The 21,043-nt window shown below is 40.8% G+C and overlaps 1 protein-coding gene across 2 annotated transcripts; it reads left to right on the top strand.

Moving 5' to 3' along the window:
- Window positions 1-572: 572 nt before the first annotated feature.
- On the top strand, window positions 573-16,876 carry Erlin2 (ER lipid raft associated 2). 2 transcript variants are annotated; one of them, XM_047550984.1, is made up of 12 exons: window positions 573-662; window positions 1,870-1,991; window positions 3,456-3,537; window positions 4,760-4,806; window positions 5,537-5,598; window positions 5,752-5,877; window positions 8,328-8,401; window positions 8,559-8,617; window positions 9,279-9,370; window positions 10,212-10,301; window positions 13,019-13,098; window positions 13,512-16,876. In XM_047550984.1, the coding sequence occupies exons 2-12, from the start codon at window positions 1,885-1,887 to the stop codon at window positions 13,710-13,712; spliced, it is 1,020 nt and encodes a 339-aa protein (XP_047406940.1). In that variant the 5' UTR covers window positions 573-662; window positions 1,870-1,884; the 3' UTR covers window positions 13,713-16,876. The 2 variants fall into 2 exon arrangements, with proteins under 2 accessions (XP_047406940.1, XP_047406941.1); XM_047550985.1 differs by lacking the exon at window positions 573-662 and adding an exon at window positions 682-910.
- Window positions 16,877-21,043: the final 4,167 nt, after the last annotated feature.

Raw genomic sequence — 21,043 nt, 5'->3', positions numbered from 1 at the left:
GACTGTTGTTATCCCCACACCTCACTGAACGTTTCAGATTCCCTTAATTACTTTATGTTGCTGTGGGGACCTCAAAGGACAAAGCTCCCAGAAAATTATAAAGGGAAATTCAAAGTAGGGATTGCTGATTACGTCACTGTGCTAATCTACACATTTCAAAGATTGTTTCATTCAGCGGTGCTACGGGAAAGCGTGGGCAGAGGACTACAACATTGCGACTCGCTAGTACTTTCTCCGGAAGAAGAAAAAAAAAAACAGTTTTGACCCAACGTGGAGGGGAATCCGGAGCAATCTCCAAAGTCAAAACCTGGGAAAGTGATACCCGCGGCCACGCGCGTTCTGCCATTCACTCTCTACTCGCCAGACACCACCCAGCTCTCCACTCCATCCCCGCCCAGAAATCCTACACGGGTCCAGAGCCGCCCAGACCGAATCGCGAGCGCTCCCTGGCGGCGGTCCACGAACACTGACTACTAGTGTAGTCAGTCCGAGGGGCGGAGCGGACAAACGAGGTTGAGGTAAGGAGGTGTGGTCTTCTCGCGGGAACTGATGGCGTCATCAGAGCGACGGGCCCGGAAGGAAGCAGCGTGCTGAGGGGTGTGGCGGTTTCTGCAGTTGCACAGGGGTTCGGACGAGTACGGAGCGCCTGGAGGGACAGCCTGGTACGCGGCCCCCGCCCCTTAGTTCGCGCACCGGGCCTCGATGCGGCTCCTGACCCGAGCTCAGCCTTGGTCCTCCGGAGCTCTGGCCTTAGCCGCCTTTCTCCCTCAGCCGACCCATTCGGGAGCGAGAAAGAAAACCCTTTCTATCTCTTCCCTGCCCACGAACCCCAGGAGGGACCGAGCGGAGGCTTTTGGAGCCCTTAGGACGCGCGACCCTCTCTCAGAGGAGAGCGGGGAAGGGGCGCGAGGTAGAGCGGAGGCGACTTCGGGGAGGGAAGGGCATTTGCAGAAAGGACGCAACCACAGCTTGGTAGCTAGAGGCGGCCAGGGTAAAATAAGCGCCTCAGACATCTGCGTCCCAGGTGTGTTAGACCCGGGAGGTAGAATCCTCGCCTTGTGCTGCTGGGCCCTGGCACACCCGACTGAACATTGCTGTCAGTCACCGTAGGTTTTTTCAGGTCATTCAAGGTTCAGGAACTGAGTTTCTGGATGCCAGCTCTTTCATATCCAGTTGCCTGAACACGGTTAGACCCAGGAGCCCGCAATCTCCCATCCTGGGCGGTCTCGGTTTCTCCTAACCACCGGCTTGGGTGCAAAGGATATGGGCAAGGGAGTGTGGCTTCAGATGACAGCCCTGTCCCGTTTAGGTCCAAAGGAATAACTGGGAAGATGGATGAAAGGACAGAGAATCCCACCTTGGAACTTTGCTGCTTACTGCCTCTGTCTCTAGCGTCTGAATAATGGTTTCCTTTGAAAAGGCAGGCAATTAGAACTGGGAGGCTCTGACCAGAATTACATAGCCACAACTGCCTGTCGTTTGACATCCCCTGTAATTTGGGCCAGCATACTGCAGCTGCCTCCCTTCCCTTTACTAGTGTGAGTGGCTCCAGTAACAGCACATTTGTGTTCACAGGAAGTTAAGGCTGTGTTCCGAACCCTGCACAATTGGCACTGGTTCTCACTTGGGCAAGGAGTGTATCTGGAGCCATTGCCTCTTCACAGTGGTGGAGAACATAATCTACTATTAGGGAATGGGAATGTTGACTGAGAGCGAGGATGAAATGAGCTGTAGATGTAGCCTTATGTTCCTACTACAGCAGGCTGCATATGAGTCACTTTCAGGGAGCCGCACTTGGTGAAGTACTCACTGGCATGGCTTTTCTTCTGCATGTCTGGCCACACACATTTTCCCACATCTTTTCCCTAGGATAAAGGTTCACTGATGGCTCAGTTGGGAGCAGTTGTGGCGGTGGCTTCCAGTTTCTTTTGTGCTTCTCTCTTCTCATCTGTGCACAAGATAGAAGAGGGACACATTGGGGTATATTACAGGTAAGGCAGAGACAGGTAGAAACTTTTCAACCTCCTGTTAAATGGCTCCCTTTCCTAGTTACTATAGCAGATTCTGCTAAGTTTATATTTTATTGACTAGGGTAATGTTTTTAGATTGAGCTTTTTGTGTCAGTGACCATGAGAAAGGGAATGTGTGGCTATGTGAGTGTGCTTGTATGTATATTTAAAATTTCCCTTAGTACTGGTGATGGATAAATGTGTATATAGACTCAGAAACAAAACCAGCACTCCTTGCAGATAATCCCTGAAATATTATTGTCTCATACATACTTCTGGGAGGCTTGGCTCCACACTACCAGGTTACCTCTAGAAAAGCCATCTGAGTCCCAGTTCTTGATGGCAACTTGAGAAGATAGCCTACTTTGCTAATTTGGGAGTCTTTTTTACAATGAACATTTTGGGGAAAACAAAGTGTTCTGCAAGTTGATCTGTATCAATCAAGGCAAACCTTAAGATAATGGTTCTTAAAATTGTATCATTGTTTATGTTATTTTTTTTTTATTAAATTTGACTTCACAATGTAAAGCAAAGAAACACTTATAAATCTTGGGTTGCTTTCCTTTCAGTAACCTCCATGACCAAGGCTTTTGCTTTTATGTCTTTATGAACCCCTTTTATGTGCCCTATGATGCTTATTGTCAATAGCAAGTTCTAAAACTCTGATTGAGTCTAGGGATGTAGCTAAGTGGTAGAGTGCATGCGTAGCATGCAGAAGACCCTAGATTCAATCCACAGGCCCCCGCTTCCCAAGACAGGTTATCATTACAAACAACTCGATTAGGAAGGTAACTCTATTGCCAGAAAAATATATTTAATACTTATAGAGTGTACATAAGATTATTCTTTTGGTTGACCATGTCACTGAACTTCCCAGTTAATTGATGTATCACTTCATTTAAGTGCCCAAATGGATTGCCACAAGCTCAACAGATAATGATCGAGTAAAAAAAGGACTTCCTCTCTTATCTTGAAAATAGCCAGGGATTCTGCTATCCTTTTTTTTTTTTTTTCTTTCTTTTTTTGGTATTGGGGCTCTAACACAGGGGCACTTTACCACTGAGCTACAGCTACATCCCCAGCCTTTTTTTTTTTTTTTTTTTGAGACAAGGTTTCACTAAGTTGCTGAGGCTAGCCTCAAACTTGCAGTCCTGTCTCAGCCTCCAGAGTCCCCGGGATTAAAGGCATGCACCACTGCACCCAGTTTACTGTCTTAATTTCACTTCACCAGTATACCTGTTTTTCTTAATGCAAAAGAAAGCCTGGTGTTTTACTATCAGGCTTCCTCATGTTAAGATGAGAAGAAGAAAAGGATCTGTGGATGTGGCTCCAGCACGTGTCACTCTATATTAAATGTTTATAGGACTGAAGAGAAAGTTAGCCCACGTGGTCTTAATGTAATAGATCCTGTTGCTACACTGAACCTGCCTCTCTCTCCCTCTGCAGAGGCGGTGCCCTGCTGACTTCCACCAGCGGCCCTGGTTTCCATCTCATGCTCCCTTTCATCACATCATATAAGTCTGTGCAGGTACACTTGGCTTGTGTGGTATGGTTGGATGACTACAAATTTGGATTGTTGATAATAACATGATTTGAAATTATTGAGCCATTGGATGAGTAAAATGCTTTTTCAGAGACTGATTTAAGTATCATAAACACACAACAGGCATGCAGACACAGGCTCTTGGAGCTTTACTTGATTATTGAAGTAGCTGAATAGAATCATCATTGCCTTGCCTTGGACCATTAGCCCTATGTGGAAATTATTTCTTCAAGACAAAACCAAAGAAGAATCTTCTGAAAATATAGAAGAAAAGTCTAATATATATGTATGCCTGTGTTTTACCATGATAGATGAAAATAAAGCAATAAAGCATGGTAATTTTGCTGGTTCTTATTTAAACTTCAGAAATGTGAAATAACTTTTTAGGGGTAAGAGGGAAGTTGGATTGCGTGAGGGGTAATAACATCTGAAGTAAGTGTAATATTAATTGTAGAATGCCCAGCACACCAGTAATCCCAGCTATTTGGGAGTTTGAGGCAAGAAGGTTACAAGTTCAAGGCCAGCCCCAGCAACTTAGCCAGACCCTGTCTCAAAATAAAAAAGACTAGGGATGTAGTTCAGTGATAAAGTGCCCCTGGGTTCAATCCCCAGTACTAATAGAAAAAAAAAAAAAAAAATGGTTAGATGTGACTACTCTCAGCCTGGCTAAGATAGACTAAACATCTCTGATATGTCCACATAAGAAAAATCAGGGAAAAAAAATAACTTTTCAACTGATCCAGCAAAATGTCCTAGAATACCTCATAGTCATTTTCCTTTTATGGTTTTAAAAATGTATTCAAGTATATTATCTCATTTGAGTCTGGCAATAATCCTGAGGATCGACTGAGCAGGTACTGAAGTCTGAGACAGGTTAAATAAGGAATTTGCTGTTTTCAAACTAGTAAATATAAGAGCTAGAAGTAAATACACAGCTTAAGACTCCTAATCCAGGGTCTTTTTCACTAAACCATTATTCCTCTGCCTGTTCAGATGTAGTTCCCTTATAGTAAAGGTAGGGAAGGGACCCTTACCTGGTTTAGAAGCACACTCTGTAAAAGGGGATTAGGTGAGTTATTCATGTTTAACAAAGGCAAAGCTTAACCCAAACAAGTAGTCAAGGGCAAGGGCATTTGGGTTTCCAAATAGTAAATTACATTGTCTGTCACTACCCATCTTAAAGTATTTGATGTTCCTCTGTTCCCAGACCACACTCCAGACAGATGAGGTGAAGAATGTACCTTGTGGAACCAGGTAAAATACCCAGAGTAAAGCTCTGGGCTGGGGGTATAGTTCAGTTGGTAGAGTGTTTGCCTAGGCCCTGGGTTCGATCCCTAGCACTGCAAAAAAAAAAAGAAAAAAGAAAAAAAAAACTAAGCTCCAATAAGTAAGAGAAAGGACTTTCCAACTGGCTGCAGTAAGAGAGTAACACTCAGTTGTTCTTATCATGTATGGTTTTATCATATTCCTGCCCCACTTTTCTGACTTGACCACATTATGGAGTGTAGTAGAGAAGATCCAAGGTTTAGGAGGGGCTAGAATGATTTTTATAATGAATGTTTGAGGGCGTAAAGGAGGGCTGAACTAACATAATGGCAAAGCCCAAGTGGGAAACACCAGGAAATTCCACAGTGAACTTGTGTGTTCTAAAAACTTCTTTACCTTCTTTAGTCTTCTCCCTGCAATCGATTCCTTTCATCAGAAGGCATTGCTGATTCAAAAGATATGAACTAGTCTTTTCTTACTAACACCCCAAAAGTCTCACTGGTTCTTGTGGAGGTATTTTTAGGTTGATTTCTCAGAAGATCAGGTTGTTGATAGGAACTATGCAGATCTCCTGTTTGGAAATCCAAGATGCCTTCTAATGTTCCACAAATGTTTCTGTTCCTTTTCTGCCTGTCACACATCTTATGCTATCACCTTAGGTGGTTATACACTATTCCAGAGCTTATTAGTGACTTCTTTGTCCCTCTTTCTCCAATAGTGGTGGTGTAATGATCTACTTTGACAGAATTGAAGTGGTGAACTTCCTGGTACCAAATGCAGGTATGTCTTCTAGTATACCCTCCCCACTGGCGTAACTGCCTCACATCTGTCTGTCTCGATTTCTCAGAAAGGGACAGCTGCTGTGTCTGAAAAAGTTTGAGACGTTTGGAGTCTTGCATTTTCTTATACTGAGCCCTCTCCTCCCCGACCCAGTGTATGATATAGTGAAGAACTATACTGCGGACTATGACAAGGCCCTCATCTTCAACAAAATCCACCATGAGCTGAACCAGTTCTGCAGTGTACATACACTTCAAGAGGTCTACATTGAGCTGTTTGGTAAGACAGTCCCCCTTCCATGATCATGCCAGGGTTTAGCAGCCCTACATCACCCCACTGCTGTATCCTGGCTACCCACAAGATAAGATGGATAGTGTTTGGGAACTGGTAATCAATGGAGTTCCTGGAAAATGTTATCATCAATGAAAGAAGATCCTTAGAGGGGTCAAACTTTGAAAACAAGAAAATAGTGGAATAGAGTATTCACTTTTGACTAGAATCAGAGGACTGGAATAGAAATATGTTCTCTCTTTCCCTAAAATATCATTCTGTAATGAAGATTGTAAAAGAACCTTAGATGTTACCACCCAGCATCCTCATTTTAAGGTAAGTGTACTGAGACTCAAAGTGAGGAAGTTAATGAGCTAATTGCTAGTTGGTAGCAGAGCTGAAACTAGAACCTTTATCTCCTGGCTGTCACTTCATTATTCTCTGCATACTGCATTACACCAGGTGAAGGGCCCACAGGGATTGGGTGATGAAAATGCTGTGGTTCTATAATTCTAAAAGTGAAACCAGAATTATAACATTTCACAGTTCTTAGAATCTTTATGTTTTGCTTTTTTTTTTTCCGCCTGCCACTCTGTCCCTATAGAGATGAACAGGAAAACAGTTTAAACAAAAAGGATACACATACCTAAGTTGACACCTTTTGTCCTTTTTACCTGATCAAAGGAAACCCATCTGACTTTAGCAGCAAAGGAAGGAGACATTTCAGTAATTGTTACAGCTCCTTTGTGGTATTCTGTTTAAACTTGCTTCTAGAAGTTTTTAAGTAGCCAATATTAAAAGTAAATGAATTTTTCTTGATACAACACTAGAAGATGATTTTTCCCTTTAACCCACATAAAAAGACCCAAGTGAGTTCTGGGATTTTTTTGTTTTTATTTTTGTTTTGTTTTATGCCAGAGATGGAATCAGAAGCCTCCTGTATGCTAGGCAAGCATACCCCTGAGCTACAACCCAAGCCCGAAAATGTTTTTTATTAATGGACAGAAGGAGGAATCATTTATATTGCCTGTGACCATTTGCTTAAACAAATAGCCTTTGCCTTGTCTAAGATTTAGGAAATCATTAGAATCACTTTTCTTCAGTGGAAAACTGAATGTAAATTCATTTTTTAAGGTTTGTATTCTTTTGTTGCTTTTGAAATCGTTGTGCCTTCAAGAAAAAAAATTGGCAAATTTGCTATTGATTTTTTTTTTAACCTCAAACTAATAGAAGTTTATGAAATATTAATTTTCTCCCTAGCCATTGTTTTAGTATAGTGCCTTCAACGAACATTTCAGAGCATTTGAAACAACAAAAGACAAAGGATTTCTAATGTCCCTGAAGAGAAAATTAAAATACTAAATCGTCTTGCATTCAAATACTTTTTACTGTCTTACAGATAAACTGTAAGTGAAGTGAAGTGTGGCTTTTACACAGAGGAAATGGGAAAATGTATTTGCTTTGATACTCTTTCCTTTCTGAATTTCAGTCTTGCTGGCAAGCACTGTTTTGCTTGGAATCTGTGTACATTCATAAAGGAGAAATTCGTATCTCTAATGTTCCTTGAACTACATTTCACCCCTCTCAAGACTCTCAGCCTCATCTTTAAACATGACTCTGTATAATTTTTATCACTTCTTACTATGATGCATCTTCTTTGTTCATTTTATAAAAATATTTTCTAATACTTGTTCAGAACTTTACCTAAAGAACCTCTTGTGTTTACTTAGTAATGTAATTTAATTAGAATTTATCAGTATCACTATAGTATTTAAGCAACTTACTATACTACTGAAATGCTTTACAAATAGTTCTTCTAGACTTCCCCAATAAGTTACTAACCCAGGGCAACAGGTTTCTGCCTTAATTCAGATATAACTTAGTCTGATAAATGACTGTGGCACTTGCCTAGCAACATGTACAAGGCTCTGGATTCAATCTCCAGTAATGCCAAAAAAAAAATTTTTTTTTTTGTTTTTGTTGGCAGTACTGGGGATTGAACCCCCAGGTATGCTCTACCACTGAGCTATATCCCAGCCCTTTTTCCCCCCCTAATTTTGAGATAGGGTCTTGCTAAGTTTCTAAGGCTAGCCTTGAACTAGTGATCTTCCTGCCTCATCCTCTCAGGTAGCTGGGATTACAAGCTGATATCACCACTCGCTGCCGCAAAAAGAAAAAAAAATTTAAAGTCTTACAGGATATCCTGAGGTTTCTGGGCTTTGTAGTACGATACTATTGGGAAGACTTTTTTTTTTTTTTTTTGCAGTGCTGGGGATTGAACCCAGGCCTTTGTGCTTGATAGGCAAGCACTCTACTAGCTGAGCTATATTCCCCAACCCCTTTGGGAAGATCTTTTACTTCTCTTCTTGAGCCTCTGTTTCCACTTGTACTTTACTACCATCCCACCCTCCCCAATCTAGAAAGTATAACATTTCCTTTTTGTGTGTCATTGATTCCAGACCAGATTGATGAAAATCTCAAACTGGCTTTGCAACAGGACCTGACCTCAATGGCCCCTGGGCTTGTCATCCAAGTAAGCATTGCCACTGTGGGAGAATACCCTCTCTCCGAAATTTTATCCTCTCTCCCAAGGAATGTCCTTTATATGCAGAAATATCTAGGCTCTGTAGGAATTTATATCCCTTACCACCCTCACTTTCCCATCACTTGCTATTTGTATCTTTCTCCAGGCTGTGCGGGTGACAAAGCCCAATATACCTGAGGCAATCCGCAGGAACTACGAGTTGATGTGAGTATGCCCTAGGCCTACACTGACTGCCACACTCTGCCACCTCCCACCTCATCCCATCCCAGAGTGAACCAAAGCTGTGCCAAGCTTTTTGTTTATTTCCTTTCTTGAGCATTTATTATAGGCTGTGCACTGTAAGATTGCACAGGCATGTCACTGCCCTCGAAGGGGCTCCTTAACTGAGAGCCACAGAAGGAGCCTTGTAGAGCAGGATGCTTTTAAAGGCCTGGAGCCTTCTTCATGTTCAGTGATCCAAGCCAGAGGTGGAGATAGGAGGGAAAGGTGAATATGTGAATAGCAGGTATATTTTATTAGAAGTCCATTATGTTTTTATTTACATTTTGTTTTGAGATGGGATCAGGCTAGGCTTAAAATCCTGGGCTTAAGATTCCTTCTGCCTCTGCTGTACAGCTGCAGCTACAGTCATGTACCACCATGCCCAGATGTTAACATTATATATAATTTCCCATAAATTAGTTAGCTTGGAAGAGAAAGAGCCACTATCTGCAACAGATCAGCTTTTACCGTGGCTACTGAATATCCAGCAAAAAATCATAGTGTGCCTCTCCTTACTGGAAGAGTTTGGCTTCTCCAGGGGGCAGTGAAGTTCTGCAGAGGCTTTTCCATTACAGCCTCACAGCTGCATATTTTTCCCCCTCAGGGAAAGTGAGAAGACAAAGCTTCTTATTGCAGCCCAGAAACAGAAGGTGGTGGAGAAGGAGGCTGAGACAGAGCGGAAGAAGGCCCTCATTGGTCTGAATGTGGTTCTGTGATCCCCCTTTCAGGGCAGAAGGGCTGGGGACGATGGGAAGATGCAGGGAAGACCCAGGCATGAATAGACTACATAGTCTTCCAAAACGTTTCTACCATGCCAGAGTGACATTCAGGCCCCAGAAGCCAGAAACTGTCAGATCATGGCCAGGGTAATGAGTTTTGAGTTTCTACCTATTTTGTAAATGGAAGAGCCCTTCCTATTAATCATAATTTATAATAATAATGGCTAACAATGAGTACTTACTGTTAAGTCATGTCCTTCTCTAAGCACTTCTTATGTGAAGGAACTGAGTCCTCACAACTGTCATGTGAATTAGCTACCATAATTGGCCTTATTTGACTGAACTGAAGCAGAGAGAGGTTGAATAACATGTTCACGGTCTTGTGGCAAGTAAGAGGTGGGACTGGGGTTCAACTCCAGAAACTAATCACTATATTGCATTATCAACAACCAATCCAACTACTAACTAAAATGAAGTGTCAGATAAAACTTATTCCTTAAAATATTCTTTTGGGAAGAAGTATACCTGTGACTTAGAAGAAAAGTCAGGACTTGTTCCTCACCTTCCTCAGAGAAATGGCTCTCCTCCCTGGGACCAGGGTCTTCTTAGTTACTCTCTCGCACTGATGATGTGCTACTATGCTTACTCCTCATTCCATCTCTGCCCCCATGTGCCTGTCACAGGTGCCCTATGGGGAAAGCAGCTCTCCATCTGAGCATACCACTGTCACACACCAGGGCACTCAGATCAGATAGAAGGTGAAATTAGTCAAACTTGAAGTGTCAGAGCTATAAGTCTTTTCTCAACTTCAATTATAGAGGCTGAAAAAGTAGCTCAGGTTGCAGAAATCACCTATGGGCAGAAGGTGATGGAGAAGGAGACTGAAAAGAAGATCTCAGAAATCGAAGGTGAGCAAAAGGGACATTGATACTTGAGTTTTACTCAGCCTCTACTTTAAGGCAAGTTGGTGGGAGAGTTGTTTGCTTTTTAGTCTCTTTCTAGGATGTCATGATCTCTCTAAAACATGTGTTTTACTCTGCACTTAGACTCACTCATGCTTGGAAATTTCAGACAGGCTAGCATCCAGCTACTTCAGAGAGCATCATTCATTCAGCAAATGCTGGTTGAGTGTCTTTGTGTGCCAGGCATTTTATGAAGCATAAGGAAAAGGGAAATCACTGCCTCTGCTGTTTTGGAGTTCACAATCTAGTAGGGGCCTCTGAGCATTGGGAGTAAACTTAGAAGCTGGGCCAGAACAGCAGCTGGTCCTCCTTGCCTCAGCCACCCACTCCTCTAAAGTCAGTTCATGCTTTTTTTTCGTCTTTAAGTCTGCTCTCAAGGTTTAAGCAGATAATAAGTTGACTTTAAAGAAGACATTTTTTTTAAAGACTGTCACAATGGCATATGCCTATAATCCCAAATACTCAGAGGAGGCTGAGGCAGAAGTATCACAAGTTCGAGGGCAGCCCTATAACTTAGACTCTATTTCAAAACAAAAATAAAGAGGGCTGGGAATGTAGCTCAGTAGCAGTAGAGCACCCCTGGGTTCAATCCCCAAAACCCCACACAACAAAAAAAAAAAAAAAAAAAATTCAAAACCAGCAACATTGAAGCTAAAAAGAAGTATTATCTTTGCTAGTTTTTCTGAATATCATTCACCTTCAGTTCCTGATCCCAAGTCCTCACTTTTGTCCCACTACCCATCTTTTACTTCATGTGGTATCTCTGTCAAGCAAATTTCAGGACAAAAATGGATTCTTAGGACAACTGAAGGCTACAAAGTGTTATGTTCAGTTATGTTCATTACGGAACCTATAAGGCTTTGAAAGGGCCTATTGAGGAGCCAGTTAGGATTTCACAGATCAGTAGCTCCTTGTTCAGGATCTCTTAGCAAAATAGAAGTTTTGTTTTGTTTTGTTTTGTTTTCCTCAGTACTGGGGATTTGGGATTGAATCCAGGGGTACTGTACCACTGAGCCACATCCCCAGCTCTTTTTATTTTATTTCATTTTATTTTATTATTTTATTTTATTTTTTATCTTATTTTATATTTTATTTTTTTATTTATTTTATGACTGACTTTGAATTTGTGATGCTCCTGCCTCAGAGCCACAAGTAGCTGATATTACTGGCATGTGCCACTGTACTCATCTAAACAACCTATTTTTCTTACATATACCTGTCATTGGTGCTAAGGCCAATTGAATTGTCCCATGGTAACCAGAACTCCAGCAAGACTGCAGGTTCCTTCACCCCAGGGTCATGCTGAAGGCATGCAGTAAGACCCCCACAGACTAACCTTTCTCCCCAGGTGTTTTGCTACAAATATTACATGTGCCTGGCCTCATTCCCAGGGCAAGGAGGTACACATCAAAAATTTAGCTTCAGCTTGACAGAAAGCTAGTCTCAGCCAGGAAGGGAGGTATATCACTTGCATAGTGGGATTAAATAGATCTGAATCCGAACAGGTGTTAGTCTTGACCACTGCATGTAATTCTTTCTTAGAATTGTGCCAGCCTAATCACTGTTAATTAGAAACTTTTTTTCCCCCCAGTACTGGGGTTTGAATCCACAGGCACTTTACCACTAAACCATATCCCTAGGCCCTCCCCTCTTTTTTTTTAATTTGAGACAGTGTCTTACTAATATGCTCAGGCTAGCCTAGAACTTCAAATCCTCCTACCTCAGCCTCCCAAGTCAGTGGTATTACTGGCATGAGCCACTGCCCCAGTTAGAAACATTTTAAAATAATTGATAGAAATAAAAAGGAGGATGGGAATGGGAAAGACAGAAGAATGTATTGGACATAACTTTCCTATGTTCATATATGAATACACGACCAGTGTAACTCCACATCATGTACAACCACAAGAATGGGAAGTTACACTCCATGTATGTATGCTATGTCAAAATACATTCTACTGTCATGTACAACTAAAAAGAACAAATAAAAAAAAGAAATAAAAATGAAATGATTTTGGAGAGGAATGATTTTGTGTTTATTGTATTAAGTTTTAGGGTGAATCACCCACTGGCCATATTCAGAGCCTTCTTTGGACTTCACTTGCTTTTGCTAAGTAGCAGGAGAGCTCTGGAACTGGCGCCTAAGGCAGGGATCCACTGCTTTGCTCCACAGATGTAGAGCTACAAAAGAAGAAAGCCTGTGGAAACAGGAAGTGTCTCTGGGTAGCTGTGCTTTTTTAGATTATGCTGTCAACATGTATGATTTTGCACACAGCAAGAGACTTGCTCATAACTAATCCCATCGTAGGTAGATGCTTTCAAAGCACTTTTCATCTTTGGTTGATCCTTATACCAGCTAGGACAATAGGGAAAAAATGCCACAAGAATCCAGAGAGAGAGAGAAAAAAGGGGGGAGGGGGACTATCTCCCCAAGGTCACAGAGGCATAGAGGCAGAGGAAAAGTTATAGGGGCAGGGACCACAACGGGTCCCCACAACCTCCCAGTGCTAGAAATCAAACCCAGGGCTTTGCACATGTTAAGCAGGTGCTCTGTCACTGAGCTACATCCCAAGCCCCAGAACATAGTCTTCTGATAGACTCTGCACTTTCTGCAAAACCCAGTGTTTGCACTTCATCCAGTTCCCTGCATTCCTTCCCCCCAGATGCTGCGTTTCTGGCCCGGGAGAAGGCAAAGGCTGATGCTGAATGCTACACTGCTTTGAAAACAGCTGAAGCAAATAAGGTAAAGGCCCAACACAGCCTGATGAAGACATGTCTTTGGGTTTGGGTTTATATTGCTTGATAGTACCTGGTATTAAATGATCATCACCACCCAGACCCCACTGGGGCTAGAACTGAGAGCTCCAGTTTTATTTGGGTTAGGTATTTTCCTTTGATAGTAGTTCTTAATAGAAATTTAATTTTTTGTGTTAAACATGGAAATGTCTAAAACTCTTACCACTCTGTCTTGAAGAGCTTAGATTACTTCAAATTAAAAGAAATGGCTCCCCTGTTACTAATATAAACAGGGAGCCCATGGAAAATAGAAAGGGGCATATTTCTTTGACAGGCTGTTTGCATATGAAAATTGAAGGGGTGCCATCAAAAATTTTCTCCAATATAGTTCCACCTAAGTCTTTATTTTTTTTGTCACAGCTGAAACTGACACCAGAATATCTACAGCTGATGAAATATAAGGCCATCGCTTCCAACAGCAAGATTTACTTTGGCAAAGACATCCCTAACATGTTCATGGACTCTGCAGGCAGTCTTAGCAAGCAGTTTGAGGGGCTAGGTGACAAGCTGAGCTTTGGCTTAGAAGATGAGCCTCTGGAGGCAACCACACAGGAGAACTGAAAAAAAATTTTATACAACCTCAGATGACACTTATACAGATCTTTATTTTTTAAGATGAAACAATGCTCCTTCCTCCCACACTACCTTCTTTGACTCTTCAAGTTACTCTGGTGAAAAAGAAGAAAAGGATATAAATCTGCTCCCCTTCCTGGAAAGGGAGGGTGGGGATTGATGATTTGGGGTTTTATTCAGGTAAGTAGGTTATATATGACTTGTGACAAGATTATAAACCATGGGTTTGCCCTCTGACCTGCAGGCACCAATTTAGTCCCTTTGAAGCTGACTTAATTAGGGATTGTATCACTAAGGGATGGGAGAAGTGTAGGCTCTTGCCTCCAGGTGATTTGATTTCCCTTATTTGGGAAAATGCAGTCCACCATTCGCACCCCCATCTCTAAGGCGGGAGACATCTGTGGGGAGGCTTACCACTGAACAAACATGCATTTGTACATTTGCCAGTTGGAAAACAGCTGCAGAAAATGTTTGGCTTCCATGGCATTTTTGTCAGTGCATGTATGGGTTATTTTAGAAGCAAGCTTTTTTGAGCCCTCTAAAGGAAGAACTAACTGGTGCTAGGTTTTGCAAATTTTTCTATACGCGATGCTCCTTGCCCTAGGGCTCAGAATGATGGTTTCTGACTACATTTCCAGAGTCAGGGCTTGGTTACCACCACACATTCTTTTAGAAACTTTTCACTTAATCCGTGATCCGGTTTTTTTCTTCTCAAATAATCTCCATGTTGGCCCCATTCAGCATCAAGAAGACAGAAACAAACAACTCAAGTGTCTTACTAGTTGCTGAAGTGGTATCATTTACTATTAGCCACTGTAGTAACTGCTTGGCAGATTATGTATGTACCTTGAAATCAAGTGTCTTTTATTATTATGGGGATTCTACATTGAAGAGCTCTGATACTATGTATGAAGGAGGAATAAGGGTCAGCCGAGAGATTTCTGAAGTCCTAATGTCTGTTGGGCATTTATCTGACATGATGATAAAGGGAGTCTCTTTTCTAAGTGGCTTATGTTTTTAGATCCAGGGCTCCTAGGCAGCCACACAGAGGTTAGGCTGAATGTTAACTCTCCAAAGACAGCTGTGTGGCTATATGTCAAAGTTCATGCCCATGTTCCTGGGCTGAGCACCTGTCTACATCAAAATCTGTTCAAAATGTTTCTTCATTCCTAGTTAGGAAAATTATGAGTCACACTGGAAGATTCAGGATGGGGGAGAGCAAACATGAAAGAAAAGTTTTTCTTATATCCTAGAACCAAGGATGGGGGTAGGGAATCCACCCTGTGTAGCCCATGAGTGGTATACAGAATTTTTAAGTGAAGAGCAGCTATCTGGAGTTAATTTGTAAGCATATTAGAATGCTGAGTGACCATGATCAGCTCTGGCTTAGGATTTGGTCTTGTTATTAGCTGCCCCCTCCCAAAAGAAAAAGCAGAAACAAGAATTCCACTGTACCTCTCTTCCGTCTGTGAATACTATCAGTGATACTCTCTGGCACCAATCCCACCTCTTTTGTGATCCCTCACGCAGGCTTCTGTTTTACCAAATGGTCCTAGAACTCAGGCTAGCTTGCTCCTAAATAGCACCAGACTTGTCAGGAAATTTTCAGCCTGCCTAGAAAGAAAGATGCAAAGTATTACCTCCCCTTACTTCAAATGTTGCCCTTCTCTGCTCTCATTCCTGGCCCTGAGAATTCTCAAACCACAGTCCTCATCGTGCTTTGTTCAGGCAGCAAAATGTCTCCCAGTTGGGATGGATTTTAATGTTCTCAAGATTTCTTACTTGCAGATCTCTCTCCCCCATTATTAAAATGCATTCATCCTCCTCCCATTTCAATGCTGTTAGTCACTTGTTAGAAGCAGCATGACTCGGCCAGCATCCCCTTCACATGCATGTCTGTTCTACTCTGAATTCTTCCACATGGGTCTCAGAAAACACCATTTTGCCACAGTAGATTCAGGAGCAGGGTTATCTCAGCCTCTGAATAGCACACTTTCCTCAGGTTTGTTTTAACTCGAAAATCTCTCCTGTACTAACATCCTGTGATACTTTGTCCCATCCTGCTGCAACTGCCTTCCACCAGGTTAACGTTGCTTCCTCTTTAAACAAAAAATGTAAACGTTATCATGCTCATTAGCATAGATCCAGTGGTTGTGGGTACCTGTCTGAGCAGTAAAATCATGGAAGTCAGCTGTCTCCTTTAGCCTGGGATAACTAACCCATCTTTGTTGTTTTAACACTTAATAGAAAATCTTCAAACATTTGAATTCTAAACATAAAATGTGATAGCCTGCAGTGTTGTAGGCAGTGAAGTAATGGCTGCTATTTATAAGTGGAACTTCTATCAAAATAAGTAACTTTATAAAATTCAGTTTTTGTAGGATTTTCCAAGGAATAGCACCTTAGTGAAATGTTTCTCACTCATTAAAACTTTACAGAAGTGATTCATATTCAGTACTGCTTTTAATCACTTTTTTAAATATAAGGACAGAATGTTTGTAAGAAAGCCAAAGTTTGTTAATTTTTATATAACTAAAATAAAATAGATTTGGAGGGATCTGTGTTCATATTAAGTTGAGAAAGACAGAATCACTGAAGCTTAGTAATGTATTAATTAAAAAAAAAAAGGAGGTGTTTTATAAATGATCTTTGGCAGTTTCTATGGGTCTGTTTCATTAACACTGATAACTTTACCATTTAAAGAGTAGTGAAAGTCATTTGGTCATATTTACTGACTTGTCAAGTTAGAGGATAAAATGTATCTTGGCGAATGGCAACTTCATGTCTGTAAACTTAACCACTACTTGGTTCTGTTCAATATGGTTCTAGCTACTGTTTTTATTGTTTCCTTATAAAAGATGTAATAGCCAATCATTTGTGTTTGTATTTCCATTCCTTTTTTATCTCTGCTTTTGTGCAGGCTGGTAATTGAATAGTCAAAGTAATTTTTCAAAGAGCCCCAAGGGTTTAATGATCCCCTTTGTTACTGAGAAATAATTCTTGTTATATTAATCATTCTATAAATGATACTGCTGGATTAATTGCATGGGTCGATAGCTGGAGGAATTGTTTTGGACAACACAAAAGGCCTCGTGATTTGATGTCTTAGTTTTATTTTCAGTCTGTCTAAATAAAATGAGTCTTTGTGTTTACTTTTTTATTAAAGTGATAGCTAATACTAAGATAGGTGATATAAAGAAATAAAACATCCCTGGCTAGTGAGTTAATTTGTACCTTAAAATATATTCAGATGAAAATCAATCCCCATTATCAACACGGAAACAAACAACTTAAAGTTATTTGTGAACATGGCATAATTCTTGGCAGGTGTTACAAAGATTTGTCATTTTAAAGAGTTAATACACCACTGAAGTTCTGCTCCAAAGAGAAGAAATATTTTCAATTGACCCAAAATGCATTTTGATATCAATTCTGTGGGGAAGTCCCAGGCTCTGCTCTGGCAAGCTGCCTAGCCTGGTGTTGCCAGATTAAATACAGGGTGGTCAGTTAAATGTGAATTTCAAACAATAATTTTTAATGTAAGTATATCCCAAATTTTGTATGAGACATATTTATTTTTTAAAAGTATATTTTATGTTTTTTATCTGAAATTCCCATTTAACTGGGTGCCCCTTGTTTTTATTTGTTAAATCTAACAACCCTACTCCAGGCTTTCTCAGTTTTTTTTTTAATGGTGCTTCCAGACTTTATTGGTTCAAAGCCCAATAAATAAATAACATCAATTTGGAATTGAATGAGTAAGATAAGAGTACCACTCCTGGAGTTAGACTTTTTTTTTTTGGTGCTGGGGATCGAACCCAGGGCCTATGTGCTTGCAAGGCAACGCACTCTACCAACTGAGCTATCTCCCCAGCCCCTGGAGTTAGACTTCTAAGGTTCATATCCCTGCCCTACCACTTCCTAGGCGTGTGGTCTTAGTAAGTTTTTTAAACTCTCTAAGCCTCTGTCTTCATTATAAAATGGGTCAAGTGAACTATAAGAAATAATCCATATGGAGGATTTTAGCATTGTTCCTAGCATGTGTAAGTTTAAAAAAAAAAAAAAAACTTATTTTTAGTCCTCTGGGAAAACAAACTAGAAAGCACTTAACTATTAAGTGGATGCCACCAAGAAGAAAGTCAAATGTTTTTTTAAAAAATGAGATTACAAACTATAGCACATAGAGAAAGAAGGGAACATGTCTGGCAGCAAACACAGTATTGAGAATACATACCTCTGTGGAAATAGAGTATGCCGAAAATAAGCTGGTTTGACCCTGCTGAGAGGAATTGTCTGGTTCTGGGCTCCAATTAAAAGAAACAGGGCTGGGGATGCAGCTCAGTGGCAGCACTTGCCCACCACATACAAGGACCCTGGGTGTTCAGTCCCCAGCACTGAATGAATGAATAGAAACTTGAAGAGTCTAAGAAGAAAACAATGTTAAAACCAAGTGAGGGGTGGGGAAGCCAAAGCTCAAGGCTAGGGATGTGGCTCAGGAGTAGAGTGCTTGACCCGCATTCATGAAGCCTTAGGTTCAACCCCCAGCACTGGGGTGGCGGGGATAAGGGTGACTCTCCAAAAAGTAAACTCACCAGTTGACTCCAGAAAAGGGAAATTTAACAACCTCACTGGGCTTTGTTGTTGTTGGGGGTCGGGGGATTGAACTCAGGCTCTCTACCACTGAGGTATATCCCAGCTCTTTTTATTTTTTATTTGAAGACAAGTTCTCACTAAATAGTCCAGGATGGCCTTGAATTTGCCATCTGCTTACCTCAACCTCCAAGTAGCTGGGATCACAGGTGTACATACGCCACGGCACCTGTCAGAGTGTTTTAAAAGGATTTACATATGTCTGGCTAAAGTTCCCAAGTTTGAAGTTTGGTAATAAGTAGTTACCTGCAAATAGAAAATAATTAAGTCTAGGAATTAGCATGGATAACATTTTCTTCTGATAGTCTTCAGAAATTGGGAAGATTCTATGCTCTGGGATGGTTTAAATGCTGTTCTTTCTATGTGAAAGATGATTTCTGAAGGTCCTCCACAGGTCTAGGGTTCCACAACCTATATTGACATTTCAAAAGCCAAATGACAGCATGTTGGTGCAAGAATTACTGTCATAGGCTACTTTGCCTGAATTCATTTAAACTGGGACATGGGCATTATGATTCCGCTTCTCTTCAAAGTCAAATAACTAAGCAACAGTAATTTTCTATTATCTTTTATAATGCCCCCACTCCCTGCCGCTCAAAAGAATTACTATATGATCAGGAAGTAACTTTAAAATTCATATGTTTCTCTCATAAACAGGACCTTGGACTATAGAGGTGAATGTTTTTAAAACATTTATGGTGTATACTAAAATTTAGATTATTCATAAAATCTGTACCTCTGAAGCCAGGCATGATGGCACATACCTGTAATTCCAGCCACTCCAAAGGACAAGGCCAGAGTTCAAGTTCAAGGTCAACTTGGGCAATGTAGCAAGATCCTGTCTTAAAATAAAACTTAAATGAAAGTGCTAGGGATATAGCTCAGGTAAAACAAAGGACTGGAGGTGCTGCCCAGTGATACAGTACTTGCTTAGCATGATCAAAACACTAGATTCAATCCCCAGCACCTCAAAAAAGAAAGAAAATTTATTCCTTTGGGTATTTGGCTTCTTAATCTGTTTTCTCCTTTGTCTCTGCAAATTATGGAAAGTATTTAAAGACAATTACTGGTACTGAAATAATTCTGGACTTGTATTTTTCAAGGATTATAAAAATCCTCAAAATAAAAGGTTAAATTAGATTGTTGATATCCAACCAACTGAAGAAGAAACTAAAAAAGGAAATAAGAAGCAGGATGCAGTGGTGCATGCCTGTAATCCCAATAAATCAGGAGGCTGAGGCAGGAAGATCATAAGGTCAGCCCCAACAATTCAGTAAATTCCTGTTTCAAAATAGTAAATAAAAAGGGCTGGGGATTTAACTCAGTGGTAAAATGCCCCTGAATAATCCCCAATACTGCGAAAATTAAAAAAAAAAAATCAAAAGCTAAACTAAATAGTTTTAAACTGTAAAGAAGCTGAAATGTGAAGTGTTAATAGGACTAGGATCATTACCTTTTTCTGCTTCACTTTTCATAAGATCATAGAGTGTTAGAGATGAAAAGCATGTTAGAAATAAATCTACATTAAAACCTCAACTCATCCTGGTCTCTGCAAGTTTCCTTTACAGAGAAATGCCTCAACAAATACTCACTGAATAGATCAGAAGGTGGAGGATGACCCTGCCTAGTAATTCACAAAAGAAAGAGACCTCATCTATTAAGTGAAGATACAACCTGACCAGTGGTGTACACCTGAAATCCCAGGGATTTGGAAACAGGCAGGAGGATTGCAAGTTTGAGGACAGCCTCAACAACTTACTGAGAACTGAGACTCTGTCTGAAAAATAAAATAAGGGCAGGGAATGTAGTTCACTGATAAAACTCATGGCTTCAATCCCCAGTATAAGAAGGAAGGAAGGGAGAGACAGACTACTTGTCATCATAGTAACCTATCAGTTTACTATTACCATTAGATATTCCCCAGATGTATGAAGTTTCTATGGGTTTTTTTGATTTGGTTTTTTGGGTCCTGGGGACTGAACCCAGGGTTGCTTTACCACTGAACTACACCCCCAGCCCTTTTTATTTTTTAATTCTGAGACAGAGTCTTACTAAGGTACTTAGGGCCTCCCTAAATTGCTAAGGCTGGCCTCAAACTTGTGATCCTCCTGCCTCAGCCTCCAAGGCAGGATTACAAGTATGTGTCACTGTACCTGGCATATTTATGGTTTTTAAAATGCTTTCCAAATACCGTATTTCTTTAAAAGTATTTTATGCTCATCCTATCCTTCCTTTATACATCCCTTCATCACCATTCCCTTTGTTCCTCCTATCACTTCCAATTTTGTGCCTCTACAACAAACATCTATTAGGCTTATTCCATGAAGGGCTATTCTGGTCACTTTTTAATGTTTACCCCTTTGGAGTAAAAATGTATCAAATCTAGAGTCATTCTACTTGAATACAATTACTCCTAATGTCTTCAGTAATTCCAGTTTATACATAATCCAGTCATGTGTACCATGAAAAATGACCTTACATCATTGCAAGGATGTAAGGTTCTGCCCAAAGCTATTTTTCCAAAGCAGGATATGTAAAACTCCATCTCCCTTCTGGGAGTCTGGTGTAAAAAAGTATAAGAGAGTGAGAATATTGCCCCTTCTTTCCAGAAGGTTCTGAGTGAGCCCAGTCACAAGACAAAAGAACCACCTATTAAAGGCTAAAGAACA

This window comes from Sciurus carolinensis, chromosome 4, assembly GCF_902686445.1.
Source record: "Sciurus carolinensis chromosome 4, mSciCar1.2, whole genome shotgun sequence".
NCBI lineage: Eukaryota > Metazoa > Chordata > Mammalia > Rodentia > Sciuridae > Sciurus > Sciurus carolinensis.
This window is presented reverse-complemented; position numbering and strand designations above follow the sequence as displayed.

Coding starts and splice junctions, on each gene's coding strand:
- Erlin2 (XM_047550984.1), top strand. CDS start 1,885: ATGGCTCAGTTGGGAGCAGTTGTGGCGGTGGCTTCCAGTTTCTTTTGT. Junction 9,371..10,211: donor GCGGAAGAAGGCCCTCATTG/GTCTGAATGTGG, acceptor CTTCAATTATAG/AGGCTGAAAAAGTAGCTCAG. Junction 13,099..13,511: donor AAACAGCTGAAGCAAATAAG/GTAAAGGCCCAA, acceptor TTTTTGTCACAG/CTGAAACTGACACCAGAATA.